The 15,957-nt window shown below is 36.9% G+C and overlaps 1 protein-coding gene across 1 annotated transcript; it reads left to right on the top strand.

Annotated features, from left to right (window-relative positions):
• Nucleotides 1-3,124: 3,124 nt before the first annotated feature.
• LOC107741689 (septin-5) lies at nucleotides 3,125-12,504 on the top strand. The gene is made up of 12 exons (XM_016554462.1): nucleotides 3,125-3,191; nucleotides 3,353-3,363; nucleotides 5,166-5,256; nucleotides 6,545-6,631; nucleotides 6,730-6,853; nucleotides 7,527-7,661; nucleotides 9,249-9,366; nucleotides 9,464-9,565; nucleotides 10,834-10,930; nucleotides 11,077-11,212; nucleotides 11,306-11,408; nucleotides 12,055-12,504. The coding sequence occupies exons 1-12, from the start codon at nucleotides 3,149-3,151 to the stop codon at nucleotides 12,115-12,117; spliced, it is 1,110 nt and encodes a 369-aa protein (XP_016409948.1). The 5' UTR covers nucleotides 3,125-3,148; the 3' UTR covers nucleotides 12,118-12,504.
• The last annotated feature ends 3,453 nt before the right edge of the window (nucleotides 12,505-15,957 follow it).

Below are 15,957 nucleotides of genomic sequence, written 5' to 3' on the forward strand. Positions count from 1 at the left end.
GAACACACATACTGGTAAAAAAATGTATAGCCTGAATGCACTGTAAGTCGCTCTGGATAAAAGTGTCTACTAAATGCATAACTTAATTAATTAATAATAAATGATTTAATTAAATAATATTTCACAATATTACTGTTTTTAATGCATTTTTGATCAACTAAATGCAGCCAGGTGAGCATAAGAGACTCAAAAAATGTTTTGAACAGTAGTGTACAGTACCTGTTGGAAAGAAAAATCAAGCTCAGCGAGGCAAGAAAATTGAGCCTTTCTCAGATTTTATCCTGGGAACCCAAATATTGTTTTTCCAAGACTAAATGATTTAATCTATGCTATCAGGAACGGTGTGATTTATTTCTATTTGTATTTTTTCCTTGGCAAGATATTTAAAAATGTTTGGCCGATTCAGGAGTTGATACTTAAACAACATAATTGCATAATTTCTCTTTCAAAAGCAACATGAGCGATTGAAAGTTCCTCTAAAATAAGAATAAACCAAATTAATTACAAACTGCACCAGAGGGAACTATTGTGCGCTTTCAGTGCAGTGTTGACCTCCCTCCTTGATCGCATCAAATCATCCAAAGTCATTTACATGAAAGCAAAGTCTCCCCTGGATCAGATTTTATGAATCTAGCAGAAAAAGGTGCTGAAACAACAGGTCTGCAGACCTCCTGATGGATCTTTTGTTTGAGGACTATACAGTAAGATGCCAGTCTTCAAGTTTCCACAGAAATGTTTTTTTTAAGTTTCTAATGCATTTAGATTGAGCAGATCCTCTGTATTGAAGAAACAGCCTTCACTGATTAAGCCCGCTTCGCTGGAGGCCCCATACTCAAATCTGAAGTACTTAAAAACAGAGAAAATTTAAATAGTTTGATGTATTATAGTAGATACTATCAAATATACATCAATTAAAATATTAGTATATGTTTTCAAAGCACTGGCAAACAGCTTCTGAAAGCAAATGAGAGATATCAACATTATTTCGATGAGAGGAAATTTCCTAATACAGCCCACGTTCATTCACTGGCCTGCTGCATGCTTCATTTTTTTCTCCAGCAGGGTTAAAGTGTCAGCATCTTCCTAATTTAAGCGGCCTTTGATGTGTTTCTAGAATAAATAAACCGCTCCGTTTCTGACTCGGAGAGAAACAATTCCCTATAGTTTGGCCTGGTAACCTGTCACACAGTTTCCTGGGCAGTATTTACAGAGCAGGGTCTCACTATTGTGTTGCTCTCCGGACATCTTCCTTTTGCATGTCGTTCTCTGTGAGGAAAACCACAATGCATGACTATACATGCATGACCTAGAATGGATCATTTAAAGGCACAATATGTAATTGTTTACCACTAGAGGGCGCGCTGTTTTATCATACTGGATACATTTGAACGTTCTGTTATAATGCTACTCTGTGCGGTCGTCACCTGTCTAATAAAATGCATAGCATATTAAAGCGTCTTTGGTGTTTCCATGTTTTCTACAAAACAAAACCGGAAATCGAGGGGTTATGACGTCATTGGCAGGCGACACAATGACACTATAGACACGGTCCGTGTCACTAGTTAAAATTGCTTATTTCTCTGGATTTAAACATTCTTCGAAACATTTGGGATAATGTAAGTACACAAGTCAGCAAAATATATAAAACTGTTCTAATGGATTTTGGATATTTTAATAAAAAAATCTTACATATTGTGCCTTTAAGCATACAAAGGCTGTTTCACATGCATCCATTCAAACCATTATAGTGCAAACATTTATAAGATTCACACAAACTGGATATGATGTTATGCTGCCACCATGTGTCAGATCTCTACAGCATGCAGTACTGGGAGAACCATTTAAATAAGCCATCTTTTTTTTTTTAAATGTATTAAATTTAATAACTAATTGCGCCAATTAAAGAAAAAAATATTAATAACAGCCAAATCCAGTAGGTTTATTAATCAAAGTATTGCATATTAAAAGAATTTGGGATTAATTAATTAATTAATTAATTTCACATTTAACTAAAGAATTAAATAATTATTTTATTTATTTTTAATATGTACACTTATAGGTTCAAACGAGTTTTTCTTTCACATTTTTATTGTTACATATTATTATACATATTTGAACTGTCAATTTATTGATTAATAAATCCTTTCACTATCTATCTATCTATCTATCTATCATCTATCTATCTATACTTTATATATACTTTGGCTTTATATACATATAATTTTAAAATTGAATATAGTACAACGTAATTTTCAAATGGAAAAATAGTTTTGCTATGGTTCTAATCAGGTTTAGCTACTGTTAGGTCCACCCCTGTCCATCCGGCAGCATCATATTTCTTCCAGCTGTTCTCCAAGGATACATATAAATCCTACTATGGCGAAACCTCATCTCATGAATATTAATTACGTAATGCTTCCGTTGTGCGGCTGCCATCCAATAGCGATGGACTAGCGCAGACATTCCTCGGTGACCGTCCAATGGAGAAGGCTGGTCTAATGAATATTAATGAGCAGGCCTTCTCCATAGTGCGATTTGCGATTCGGCGTTCCGAAAGCGGCCGGGATGACGAGCAGCGCCAGGTACAAGAGCAGGGCGGTGAAATCAGGTAAGATAAGTGAGGTATTACCGGTATGTGACTGAAATAACAGCAAGATTTAATAACGGAAAATTAATTTGTCTGTTTGCATCAATCGCTCTGGATTTCTTAAACCCTAAATCCTTTCACTATCTATCTATCTATCTATCTATCTATCATCTATCTATCTATACTTTATATATACTTTGACTTTATATACATATAATTTTAAAATTGAATATAGTACAACGTAATTTTCAAATGGAAAAATAGTTTTGCTATGGTTCTAATCAGGTTTAGCTACTGTTAGGTCCACCCCTGTCCATCCGGCAGCATCATATTTCTTCCAGCTGTTCTCCAAGGATACATATAAATCCTACTATGGCGAAACCTCATCTCATGAATATTAATTACGTAATGCTTCCGTTGTGCGGCTGCCATCCAATAGCGATGGACTAGCGCAGACATTCCTCGGTGACCGTCCAATGGAGAAGGCTGGTCTAATGAATATTAATGAGCAGGCCTTCTCCATAGTGCGATTTGCGATTCGGCGTTCCGAAAGCGGCCGGGATGACGAGCAGCGCCAGGTACAAGAGCAGGGCGGTGAAATCAGGTAAGATAAGTGAGGTATTACCGGTATGTGACTGAAATAACAGCAAGATTTAATAACGGAAAATTAATTTGTCTGTTTGCATCAATCGCTCTGGATTTCTTAAACCCTAAATGGGCTTCTGCATCCTTCACCTGCTGCAGGCGTCTCACATCACACAACAGAGGATGCAGAGGTAAGCTACTTTTTAGTCTGCAATTATCAACTTAAATAATGTGCTGCGTATCTATGTGTTCGCCATAGGTCGATTCACATCTGCGCGCATGCTGCATATATTTCTGGGACAGTGGGCTGGGTTGCTGTGAATAGAGCCATGGGGCTCATATGACGGTCCTGTTTGGTTGTGAGAGTATGTTAACAATGAACACCAAAATAGTATATTCTGTATATTCGGTCTGACATTTAAGTGTTGCAAATAACGTATCCATCAAATGGATAGATGCTGTCCATTTTCAGAAGTGCATGAAACTAATCCTCACTGCCAGCTTTCAGTGTCCCACATTTCATCACAATCTCTGTTTGACCTCGCTGTAAAGCAGCAGGAGAACTGCATGCATTGCATCATTTGAGGACAATGAAAAAGATGCTGATACCACCAGCCAGTAGTCCTAACATGCTCATTAACATTCATTGAATCTAATTACATAATTATTTTAATTATATGCATGAATCTCAAAGACATTTCACTTCAAAATCAAAACGGTATTTTGCAGAAAGTAAAGGAATTATGTTTGTTTGCATTGTGACATTTTTTTCTTTATGCATTACTGTAATGAGCATTAGGGGAGAAATTTGATTAAATGTTACAGAAATAATGTCACAATGCAAAAATCTTCATAGTTACAAAATTAGGGTTCATTTACTTTATGCAAAATATAATTTTGCGCATTTTAGTTTTTTTTTTTTTTCATTTTTGGGATTACATTTCCCATATAGTATTTTTAAATTATAAATATCCTAGTAAATTTATGATATGCCTGTTCTAATTTTTTTTATGAGGTGTCGCACTGTTTTGCAATATTTCTCTGATTTCATATTCCTCTTAAATCTTGAAAAATTCTGATGCTCATGTGGTGTGTGCTCTGTGCACTGGCTTAGAAAATGTCTAAATGTGCACTGTATGCCCACCCGAGGGCGAACTGTCAGTCAACCTGGGCGACTGATGAAAATAACACTAATGCCTCTGTCTGCTAGGAAACGTTCAATTCATTTCTTGTCTTGTTTCTCGGTGAACGCCCACGAATACATGCACACAGCTTCCAGTGACTGAGACTGTTGCCAGTCGTGCATGAAAGCAAAATCCAATATCCATGCCTCTGGGTGAGGATAAACCTCTTTCCCTGATTCCCAGACAGGCCTAACAATCCTGGAGATGAAGCCAAGTGGGAGAATCTATTGCGAAGTTTGTAACCTTCATTTTTGATCCAAAATATATATTTTTTGCAATATAATATAATGCTTTTTCAAAAACAAACACTAGTTAGTCTTATTGCATTTGTGTTTCATACAAACACAGATCCTGCATGGTATGTAAAACAAATTTGCATATTCTGCTGCCCTTTAAGATGCATTGGACCAAAAAACAGGGCTAATTTTGCATATCTGCGATGCAAACCAAGCATAATGATTCTATATGACAGTAGAGAGGTTTTATATAATAGGACAAATTGTGTAATATTGTAAATATGGACCGTGAGGCCTTCGGCACTGGCCGCTCCCACACAAACTCTCCAAGCACAATGAAACATGGCAGGAATTCTGGGATTGCCCTAGTAAAGATGTGAGTGTGGCATACATCAGGCTGGCTGTGTAGGTTGGGGGTTGGGTGCTTGGATTCATCTTTATCCTGCAGCTATCACATGATTTGCTTTGCTGATGTCTGTTTTTGCATACTGTACAGTTGTTTTGATATGGAAATTAATGTGGTAGTATTAGCATTGCGCTATTAAATGATGTCATTATATGCCATTGTTTTAGGAAAAAGAGTATGTCGGCTTCGCCACCCTCCCGAATCAGGTTCACAGAAAGTCGGTCAAAAAAGGCTTCGATTTCACACTCATGGTGGCAGGTGAGGTTCTTATCACCAGTGTTGTTATTGTTAACCGAAACTCATTTTAAAACTATTAAATATTGTATTTCTTAAAGTGATAGTCCACCCAAAAATTTATATTTTATTGTCATTTATTTACTCATGTTGTTCCATGCCTTTCTATATGTTTTCATGACTTTCTGTCTTCTGTGGAACAGAAAAAAAGAAGGTCTTTTGAAGAATGTTGGTGACCAAACAGTTTTGGTTCCCATTGATTGATTCTATAGTAAGGACAAAAAATACAATGGAAGTCAATGGGATCCAAAACTGTTTGGTTATCAACATTCTTCAAAAGATCTTTTTTGTATTCCACATGCAGAAGAAAGAAAGGCATACAGGTTTGGAACAACCTGAGGCTGAGTAAATTATGACTTTTAATATTTTTATTTTATTTTTTAGAATTTTAATTTTTGGATGGACTATCCAATTTAATTAAAATAGAGATTAAATAAAATAGAAATATTAAATGAAAAACGTCAAATTAAAAAACTGAAATGAAATTTAGAAATATTCCCTTGGCAAGTAACTGAATTAAAATAAGGTGAAGTTCATGTACTAAAATGACTAAAACTAAAACTGAACTAAATATAAATGAAAGTTAAATAGAAACATTAAAAAAAACATGCAACAAAATTACTACAACTTAAACTAAGATTAAAATGAAAACTGAAAATATAAAAATAAGACTCAAAATATTCATAAATACTTTAATAGTATATAAAAATACTAAAATGACACTGCTTATAACCAAAAACAGCACGTAACAGTGTTATTTTAGTATAATTGAGAAACTATTAGTGCTTATTAATATTTTGAATTAATTTGTATTTTTATATTTTGCATTTTTATTTAAAATGTCAGTAATTTTGTTGCGTGTTTTGTCATTTTTAGTGTTTTTTCTTTTTTATATGTAGGTTTATATAATTGTTTTAATTAATTTTTATTTCAGTTTTAGTTTTAACTGAGTACATCAAGTTAAACTAAATTAAAATAGGGGAATAAATTTTTTTTTTTATATTTGATTTTGTTTTAGTATTTTTTAAATTAACATTTGTTTTGTCAAGTAATGAAAATGTGTTTTTATTGGTTTTAATTTTAGTTTGAGTTTTGATATAACTATAATAACCCTGGGAAATAAAATGTCTTTTTGCCAATTTGAATGATTCATATAATGGAAAGAGGACAGTTAAAGATGGGGGATTCAAACGTTCCTCGACCACATGAGCAAAAACGGCATTTCTGCATGTTTACGCTCGTTGTCTTTTAGGGGAGTCTGGTCTTGGAAAGTCCACCCTGATCAACAGCTTGTTCCTCACAGATCTGTACAAGGACAGAAAACTACTCAACGCTGAAGGTATATTTCTGCTCCCATACTCACAGACTTACTGCAATTTAAATTATCCCATCTAAAAGACACATTTGTCCTTCCTCAAAAATGTATTTTGTGTTTAGAGCGCATCAGTCAGACCGTGGAGATAATCAAACACACGGTTGACATTGAGGAGAAGGGCATTAAGCTGAAGCTGACCATTGTAGACACACCAGGTTTTGGAGATGCTGTCAATAATACAGAGACGTAAGTACTTAAAGGAGACATATTATGCCCCTTTTTACAATATTTAATATAAGTCTCTGGTGTCCCCAGAATGTGTCTGTGAAGTTTCAGCAAGAAATACTCCACAGATCATTTATTATATCATTCTGAAAATGCCTATTTTGTTTGGAAGCAGAAACACGCTGTTTTTCGGGCCTGTCTCTTTAAATGCAAATGAGCTGCTGCTCCACGCCCCCTTTTCCAGAATAGAGCTGTCCTCTGAGGCTGGGACTCTAAACAGTGTTCTGTGTTCGTCTGTGCAGCCAAAGACAGAACAGTTAGCATGCTTTGCTCAAACTTTCGCCATGGCGTTAAAGCTAGTACACCGTTGTCGCTGTGTGACGGCGCCGTGGGTGAAAACTTACAAATTAAGGGGCGGTAATATTATACTGAGATCCCTTTGCCACGTCACCAAGGGAGCAAAATCAGATGTGCTCATTTTTTCAGACGCTTGCAGAAAAAGGCTTACCAAAACAAAGTTACTGGGTTAATCTTTTTCACGTTTCCTTGGTTGGTAGATGCACCGGGGACCTGATTATAGCATTTAAAACCTGGAAAAATCTGATTTTCATGATATGTCACCTTTAAAGTTGAGCTCAGATTTGTTAATTATTGGTAGTTTTCTGTTAACAGGATGTTTTATCTCAATCCTCAGCTGGAAGGCCAATACTGACTATATTGACCAGCAGTTTGAACAGTATTTTCGGGACGAAAGTGGCTTGAACAGGAAGAACATCCAGGATAACCGTGTCCACTGCTGCTTGTACTTCATCCCTCCGTTTGGACATGGGTAATCCATCCCTGACTCTCTGCTAATATATTGTACATATCTGAATAAAATATGTTCAGATAAAAGCACTCCTGTAGCTCAAACAGTAGAGCATGGCGCTAAGGGTTATGGGTTTGATTCTCAGGGAATGCATGAACTTAAAAATAAATATATAAAAATACCTTAAACATACACATTAAATGCAACGTAAGTTGCTTTGGATAAAAGCGTCTGCCAAATGCATAAATGAAAATGAAATACATGAAATGTTACATGTTAAATTTCGCAAAAGAAAGTAATTTTGAAATAATTGTCCCTCCGTTTGGACATGGGTAATCCATCCCTGACTCTCTGCTAATATATTGTACATATCTGAATAAAATATGTTCAGATAAAAGCACTCCTGTAGCTCAAACAGTAGAGCATGGCACTAAGGGTTATGGGTTTGATTCTCAGGGAATGCATGAACTAAAAAATAAATATATAAAAATACCTTAAACATATACATTAAATGCAACGTAAGTTGCTTTGGATAAAAGCGTCTGCCAAATGCATAAATGAAAATGAAATACATTTATATATTTTTATTCTTGTATTTTATATTATAAATACATATATTTAATATATTAACATAACATATTTTCTTATATACATGCATGTGTTTGTATTTATATATACATAATAAATATACACAGCACACACATATATATTATGTAAACAAAAACCTTTATTTTGGATGCGATTAATCACGATTAATCGTTTGACAGCACTAAAAAATATGATTAAATTATAGTAAAAAACAGACAAACAAAAACTATTTCTAGGCAAGGTCTGTTTACAGTAATTGTTTTGATAAATGGTTTTAGAGTACTTTAAACACTATTATGAATGAGCAAAAAAATGTTGACCATCATATTGCTTCCTTTATTAAAATTAAAGTATACACTCCCATTTAAAAGTTTAGGGTTAGTTAGATGTTTGTTTGTTTTTTTTAATTAATACTTTTTATTCAGCAAAGATGCATTAAATTGATCAAAAGTGACAGGAAAGACATTTATAATTGTAAAAAAAAAATATATAGATTTCCATTTGTAATATATGCTGTTCTTTTGAACTTTCTATTCATATATTAAGCAGCAAAAACGGTCAACATTAATAATAATAAAAAAATGTTTCTTGAGCAGCAAATCAGCATATTAGAATGATTTCTAAAGGATCATGTGACACTGAAGACTGGAGTAATGATGCTGAAAATTCAGCTTTGCATCACAGGAAAAAAACTATTAAATGTTTTAAAATATATTAAAAACAGAAAACATTTTAAATTGTAATAATATTTCACAATATTACTGTTTTTATTGTATTTTTAATTAAATAAATGCAGCCTTGGTGAGCAGAAGAGACTTCTTTCAAGAATATTGAAAAAAAAAATTTACTGACCCCAAGTATTTGAATAGTAATATGTATTTCATACTACTCGATTATGAATGAACAAAAAAATCGTATTGTTATATGGCCTCTAGACTCTAAATGTCTCTTTTTTGAAAGCAAAGTGAATAAAGTATCTCAGAGCAGATAAGCCCCCTCACTCTCTCTTGTCCCCGTCAGGCTGCGGCCCGTGGACGTGGAGTTTATGAAAGCACTGCAGGACAAGGTGAACGTGGTTCCACTCATTTCCAAGGCTGACTGTCTGACGCCAGCGGAGATGAGGAAGATGAAGGACAGGGTAACGTGGATCAGCCTGTTTATACAGGCACGTCCTCGCTCCATGTGTCAGGGCTTCTGTTCTGACGTAACCAATGTTTTTCATCCTTCTATTCAAGGTGAGGGAGGAGATAGAGAAGTTCGGAATCAAAGTGTACCAGTTTCCAGACTGTGATTCCGATGAGGACGAGGAGTTCAAGCAACAGGACCGAGAGCTAAAGGTCAGTATTATGACTCGTAAACGGATGCTGGTGTACTTAATGACTCGAGACACGAAAAGTGATGTTCGCTGCTCCATCCAAGGTTGATGTCTGGTTCATAGGGTCCACGCCGGATTAAAACCATTAGGAGTTTGACGAAGAATCAAAGTCACTCATCCAAAACCAAATGCGCTGCTTCCATTAAGGGGTTTAAGGTTTGACTGCTGGTAGATGCTGTAACTACTCACAAATAATAATCTCACAAATAACGCAAATAATAATAATAATAATAAAAAATCTAAGCAAAAATAATATAAAAAATGATCAATTAAAATAAAAAATATATAAAAGAAAAATAAATATTTCACCTGTACAAGAGAATCCATCACAATCTTTGAAAATCTACTGTAAGCTCAACTTTTCCTGCAGAAACTTTAAAGGGGTCATATGATGCGATTTCAATTTTTCCTTTCTCTTTGGAGTGTTACAAGCTCTTGGTGCATAAAGAAGATCTGTAAAGTTGCAACGAATAAATAAATAATATAAAAAATAAACAATAAAATAAATAATAATAATAAAGTTAAAAAATTAAATATAAATATTAAAAAAAAATTACCTTAAAGGGTTAGTTCACCCAAAAATGAAAATTCTGTCATTAATTACTCACCCTCGTGTTGTTCCAAACCCGTAAGACCTTCGTTCATATTCGGAACACAATTTAAGATATTTTTGATGAAATATGAGGTCTCTCTGACCCTCCTATAGACAGCAAGGTAACTACCACGTTCAAGGTCCAGAAAAGTACCAAGATGATCAACAAAGTAGTCCGTGTGACATCAATGGTTCAACTGTAAAGTTACGAAGCTACGAGAATACTTTTTTGCACAAAGAAAACAAAAATAACGACTTTATTCCAAATTTTCTTCTCTACTGCGTCACTTTGGACGTGCGTTCACGACAGTATCATGACGTGAGCGTGTGGCGGCGCCACACTAACTAATTAATGTACACTTTAAAAGCATCTTGGAGAACTTGACTAACTAATGTACAAAAAAATAAAAAATATTCACCCAAACAATGGAGTCTTCAAAAAATAACTGTTAACTAACTAATGGAAAATTTAAAATAAAATAAAATTTTAAGTAAATAATTCACCCGAACAACAGAATAAATCACCATCTTTGGAAAGACGAATGTAAACCTAACTCTTCCTAGAGAACTTTACTAACTACTAAAAACGTAAAAATTTAGAAGCAAAACATCTAAATGTTTTATGTTATGTGTTTCAGGAGAGCACTCCATTTGTTGTGATTGGGAGCAACACAATAGTTGAGGTCAAAGGTCAGCGGGTGAGAGGCAGACTTTACCCATGGGGCATTGTGGAAGGTCAGTACGGATCTGCACTTGAATATCTCTGTTTTGCATGAGACAGACTCTATGCTGACAAGATTTAATCAACCATGTGCCAGCTAACCATAAATGTATTAAAAGGTTTTTAAACAGATTTGTGTGCATATTTTTTTTTGTCACAGTGGAGAATCAGTCCCATTGTGATTTCGTCAAGCTGAGGAACATGTTGATTCGCACACACATGCACGACCTGAAAGACATCACGTGTGACGTGCACTATGAAAACTACAGGGCACAGTGCATACAGCAAATGACAAGGTAAGTCACAATGCTTTCCTACTAAATAAATATCATAGAAAAAGATACTTTGCCATTGACTTTATCGCTTATGAGATGTTCTGTTTCCACCAGCAAACTGACCCAGGATAATCGCGTGGAGAGCCCCATCCCGATACTACCACTGTCCACCCCGGACGTAGAGACAGAAAAGCTGATAAAGATGAAGGATGAAGAGGTCAGTCAGCTGTCCTGCTTAATCTAGTCATTTCAGTTAGCTGTTACTTTATAAATGTGGCATTGAGCACAAAACTAGTGTTTTTGAGACATTTGCAATCAGGGCCTAAAACATTTTGCTGCACCTGAAAATCAAAAGAGACTTGAGAAAATTTACCTGCCATAAATATTTTTTTTTACCAGCCATGAAACTGTATGTGCATTATTTCATTAAAAATCAGGCAGAACAAATAGGCAATTGCAATCTTTATTATTATAATAATAATAATTATTATTTTATTAAATAATAATAATAATTTTATTTATTTATTGTATTTATTACAAATAAACAAATCAATAAAGAAATATCCCTGTAATACTATTTAACTGTAAAGTATCTCATAATAATACATTCAATTTATATAATAATGCTAATTAACAGTATGTAATGTAAACAACAGTACAATTACAATACTAATATTTATGGTTGATTTTGTTCTTTGCTTTCCAATGTTAGCTATCATTTTGCCATAAATCTCACTAATATTCATATACTCCCCAACGCTGGTTTTTATTCACCTTTGGTGCTTGGCGAGTGTTCATTTTAGGCACTGTTTGCAACACTAAATGCTGAATCTGCCTAATATTGCTGACTTTGTCCCTCACAGTTGCGGAGGATGCAGGAGATGCTTCAAAAAATGCAGCAGCAGATGCACGAACAGGACCTGTGAACGCTGCCCTGAGCAAAAACCGCTGATTTCAACTTGTCTGCACTTTTACACAAGCAGACACATAACACTTTAACATCATCACACTGAAGGATTTTCAGTAGATAAGCAAACAGATGTATTTGTATGTCAAACACAACACAAAGATATGAATGCATGTGTCGAGCACTACGGTTAAAAGGGTCACTTCACCTGAGCCTGATATCTAAAACCAGGCTCCAAGTTAAAATATTTGGCAACACTAAAAGTTGTTTTCACACTTTGTACAGTCCATGTGATGCTGTATGACTGTTTCCATGGCAAAGACTGCTGCTTTATTCACAGTAGACATGGCAAATGTTCTGTCTTATTCTATTGTTTTTTGTTTGCTGTTTTTGTGATCTGTTTCAATCCCAGTTTTTTAAAATATTTTTAGTAATGTGTGTGTGTGTGTGTGTGTGTGTTTGTGTGTGTGTGTGTGTGTTCGCGCAAGTTTGTGCGCCTGTGCCGATTTGCTTAAAATAAGAGCAATGAGTGGAAAACTAAATATCTGAGTGATTTTCTACTTTTAAAACAGCTATACCAATAAGTTATTACATCTTGAACAATGTTTAGAAGTATCAAAACATTTGCAGTATTAAAGCAAATACTTTAACCTTAATTCTTCTTCATCATTCATTTGTCTCTGAAGGCCTTGTCAGAGCACCTTGAATTGCAAACTTTGCTGTATGTTGAAGAGAATTTTCACTGATCCATGCAACCTTTTGTCTACCTTATGGATTGAACATAAAAATTTGATTCTTTATGACAGTTTTATGTAATTTAGGTTTTAATATGCCACTTAGGACGACTGTTCCAGTCTTAAAACGCCTAATTATTTATAATATTTCACAAAATGGATATCAGACAATCTGTATCAGTGAATAGGCGCCGACATCTTTTATATCACCTGTTGTTGTTGGTTTTAGATGGGTGCATTGAGATATTGATTCATATGCCCTGTATGTGTTTACTCAAGCTATTCCTATAAGCATGACAAATGCACCATCTGCCATTTATCATGATTCCTTTGAAAAATAAACACATCTTCTGTGGTGAACCTGTCTGGTCTGTACATCTTTTCACCTTTGGTAAATATATATTTTTAGATTTCTCATGATATATTTCCACTTTCATGTCATTAATAGCCAAATTAATATTTTCCATGACATATTGGTTCAGGTATTAAAATATGTGACTTTGAAAGTATACATAAAAGGTTGAATCTAAAATACTTGTGTGCAAGTGGTGGGGATTTTGAATCATCCCAGTGACTAGAATGATTTGAAAGATTCATTCTGTGAGACACTCGCCGATTCATTCAAAACCACCAACCGAAACGTCTCGGTTATGTATGTAACCTTGGTTCCCTGAATAGGGAACGAGATGCTGCGATGGCGTCATCGCTATGGGAAACACCTCCGGTGTGACGAATGTCTGAAGCCCTTATACCATCACACCAATTCATTGGCCAATAGCGCTTAGCACCGCCCAGAGCATACGTCACATATGCTCATATATGCATGCTGCACGCTATTTCATCAGATTTCCACATGACGAAGGAAGTGCTATTGGAGGTACGGAAGGGCCAGCATTGCAGCATCTCGTTCCCTATTCAGGGAACCAAGGTTACATACATAAACGAGACGTTCCCTTTTATAGGTTCACTTCAATGCTGCAATGGCGTCATCGCTATGGGAACACTATACCATAACGCCTGACGTACCTAAGATAGCTGGAAGACCGAGGAAAGAGTCTGCTCAAGTGGAAGAGACCCGGGAGCCAGGAGCCATCCTCACGTCCAGACAGTAGAACTTGATAAAAGTGCTAGGAGAGGACCATCCTGCCGCAGCACAGATATCTTCCATCGAAGGCCTTTAAAGAGAGCCTGAGAAGAAGCCATTGCTCTCGTAGAATGAGCACGCACCCCTAGAGGCGAAGTCAAACCACGCGCCTCATAGGCCAGAGATATAGCCTCCTCTATCAATGCGACATTCTCTGTTTGGTGACAGCAGACCCTTTGCTCTTACCAAAACACACCAACAACTAGTAGAGCCACGATACTCGGCTGTGCGGTCAACTTATAGATCTTCAGTGCCCTCACCGGGCAAGACTCAGAAGTTGCACATCACTATCTGACCCCGCATTAGCAGGGGAGAAAGCCTCCAACCACTTGCTGAAAGCGAAACGGAGTCGAAGCAGCGTTAGGATTAACTCAGGCCTAGGCAGCAGTAAGACTTTAACCAGCCCCGGGGCAAAGTCCATACAAGAGGAGCTGATAGAGCCTGCAGATCCCCAGTTCTCTAAGAGAGAATAGAATCACCAAAAAACTGTCTTAAGGTTCAAAAGTTATCTGACACAGACTTAAACAGCTCAAATGGATGGCCTGCCAGGCCTTCCAAACGAAAGATAAGTCCCAAAAAGGAATCTGTGCCAGGCGAAAAGGTCTAAGCCGTCTCGACCTCTGCATGAAACGGGAAACCAGAGGGTGACATCCCGCTGAAACACCTCTTATGGGTAATGCTCAGCAGATATGGCTGCCACATAAACCTTAAGAGTGGCAGGGCCCTACAGGAAAATGGACTTAAGGGCATACAGCGCCTCGTGGAGGGAGCCCTTGAATTAAGAATAGTGTCGGTAATCTCTGCCAAGAGACTGGAACACATTACAACTCCGCTCAGGGGCCACACCCATTGTCGAAGCAGCGTTAGGATTAACTCAGGCCTAGGCAGCAGTAAGACTTTAACCAGCCCCGGGGCAAAGTCCATACAAGAGGAGCTGATAGAGCCTGCAGATCCCCAGTTCTCTAAGAGAGAATAGAATCACCAAAAAACTGTCTTAAGGTTCAAAAGTTATCTGACACAGACTTAAACAGCTCAAATGGATGGCCTGCCAGGCCTTCCAAACGAAAGATAAGTCCCAAAAAGGAATCTGTGCCAGGCGAAAAGGTCTAAGCCGTCTCGACCTCTGCATGAAACGGGAAACCAGAGGGTGACATCCCGCTGAAACACCTCTTATGGGTAATGCTCAGCAGATATGGCTGCCACATAAACCTTAAGAGTGGCAGGGCCCTACAGGAAAATGGACTTAAGGGCATACAGCGCCTCGTGGAGGGAGCCCTTGAATTAAGAATAGTGTCGGTAATCTCTGCCAAGAGACTGGAACACATTACAACTCCGCTCAGGGGCCACACCCATTACTTCCAAAAATCCGGATGGGATGTCCAAATCATGCCCCGAGCCTAAGTCAGCAGGTCGTGTCCGAGGGGAACCTCCCAAGGGGACCGGCTAACAGACTGACCAATTCCGAGAACCACGTCTGAGTGGGCCAGACAGCACCACCAACAACAGACGTTCCACTCTGACCACCCGTACTCTAAACGGAACCATTTGGGAGCAAACGGGTCGACGGGAAGGCATAAAGACTGGTCCTGGCCAATCTTGGCTAGAGCGTCCACACCCACACAAGTTAAAATAGCTTGAATGTGTAAATTGGCAAGAGAAAACGTGCAAATGATAAACTTTCACTCTATGATGGTTAAACTTAAAGGGGTCATATGATGCGATTTCAATTTTTCCTATCTCTTTGAAGTGTTACAAGCTCTTGGTGCATAAAGAAGATCTGTAAAGTTGAGCCGGGACATGGCATCACAGTATGCTTAGGGGCGTAACATTTCCGTCACACACTTGAGGTATTCGGCCAATCACAACGCACTGGATAGCTGGCCAATCAGAGCACACCTCGCTTTTCAGACCGATGAGCTTTGTAAAAGGCGGGGCACAGAGGAGAAACAATAATGTACAGTACGTGGAAAATAATGTGTTT

The sequence above is a fragment of the Sinocyclocheilus rhinocerous genome, unplaced genomic scaffold (assembly GCF_001515625.1).
Source record: "Sinocyclocheilus rhinocerous isolate Xijiao unplaced genomic scaffold, SAMN03320098_v1.1 scaffold886, whole genome shotgun sequence".
Taxonomy (NCBI): domain Eukaryota; kingdom Metazoa; phylum Chordata; class Actinopteri; order Cypriniformes; family Cyprinidae; genus Sinocyclocheilus; species Sinocyclocheilus rhinocerous.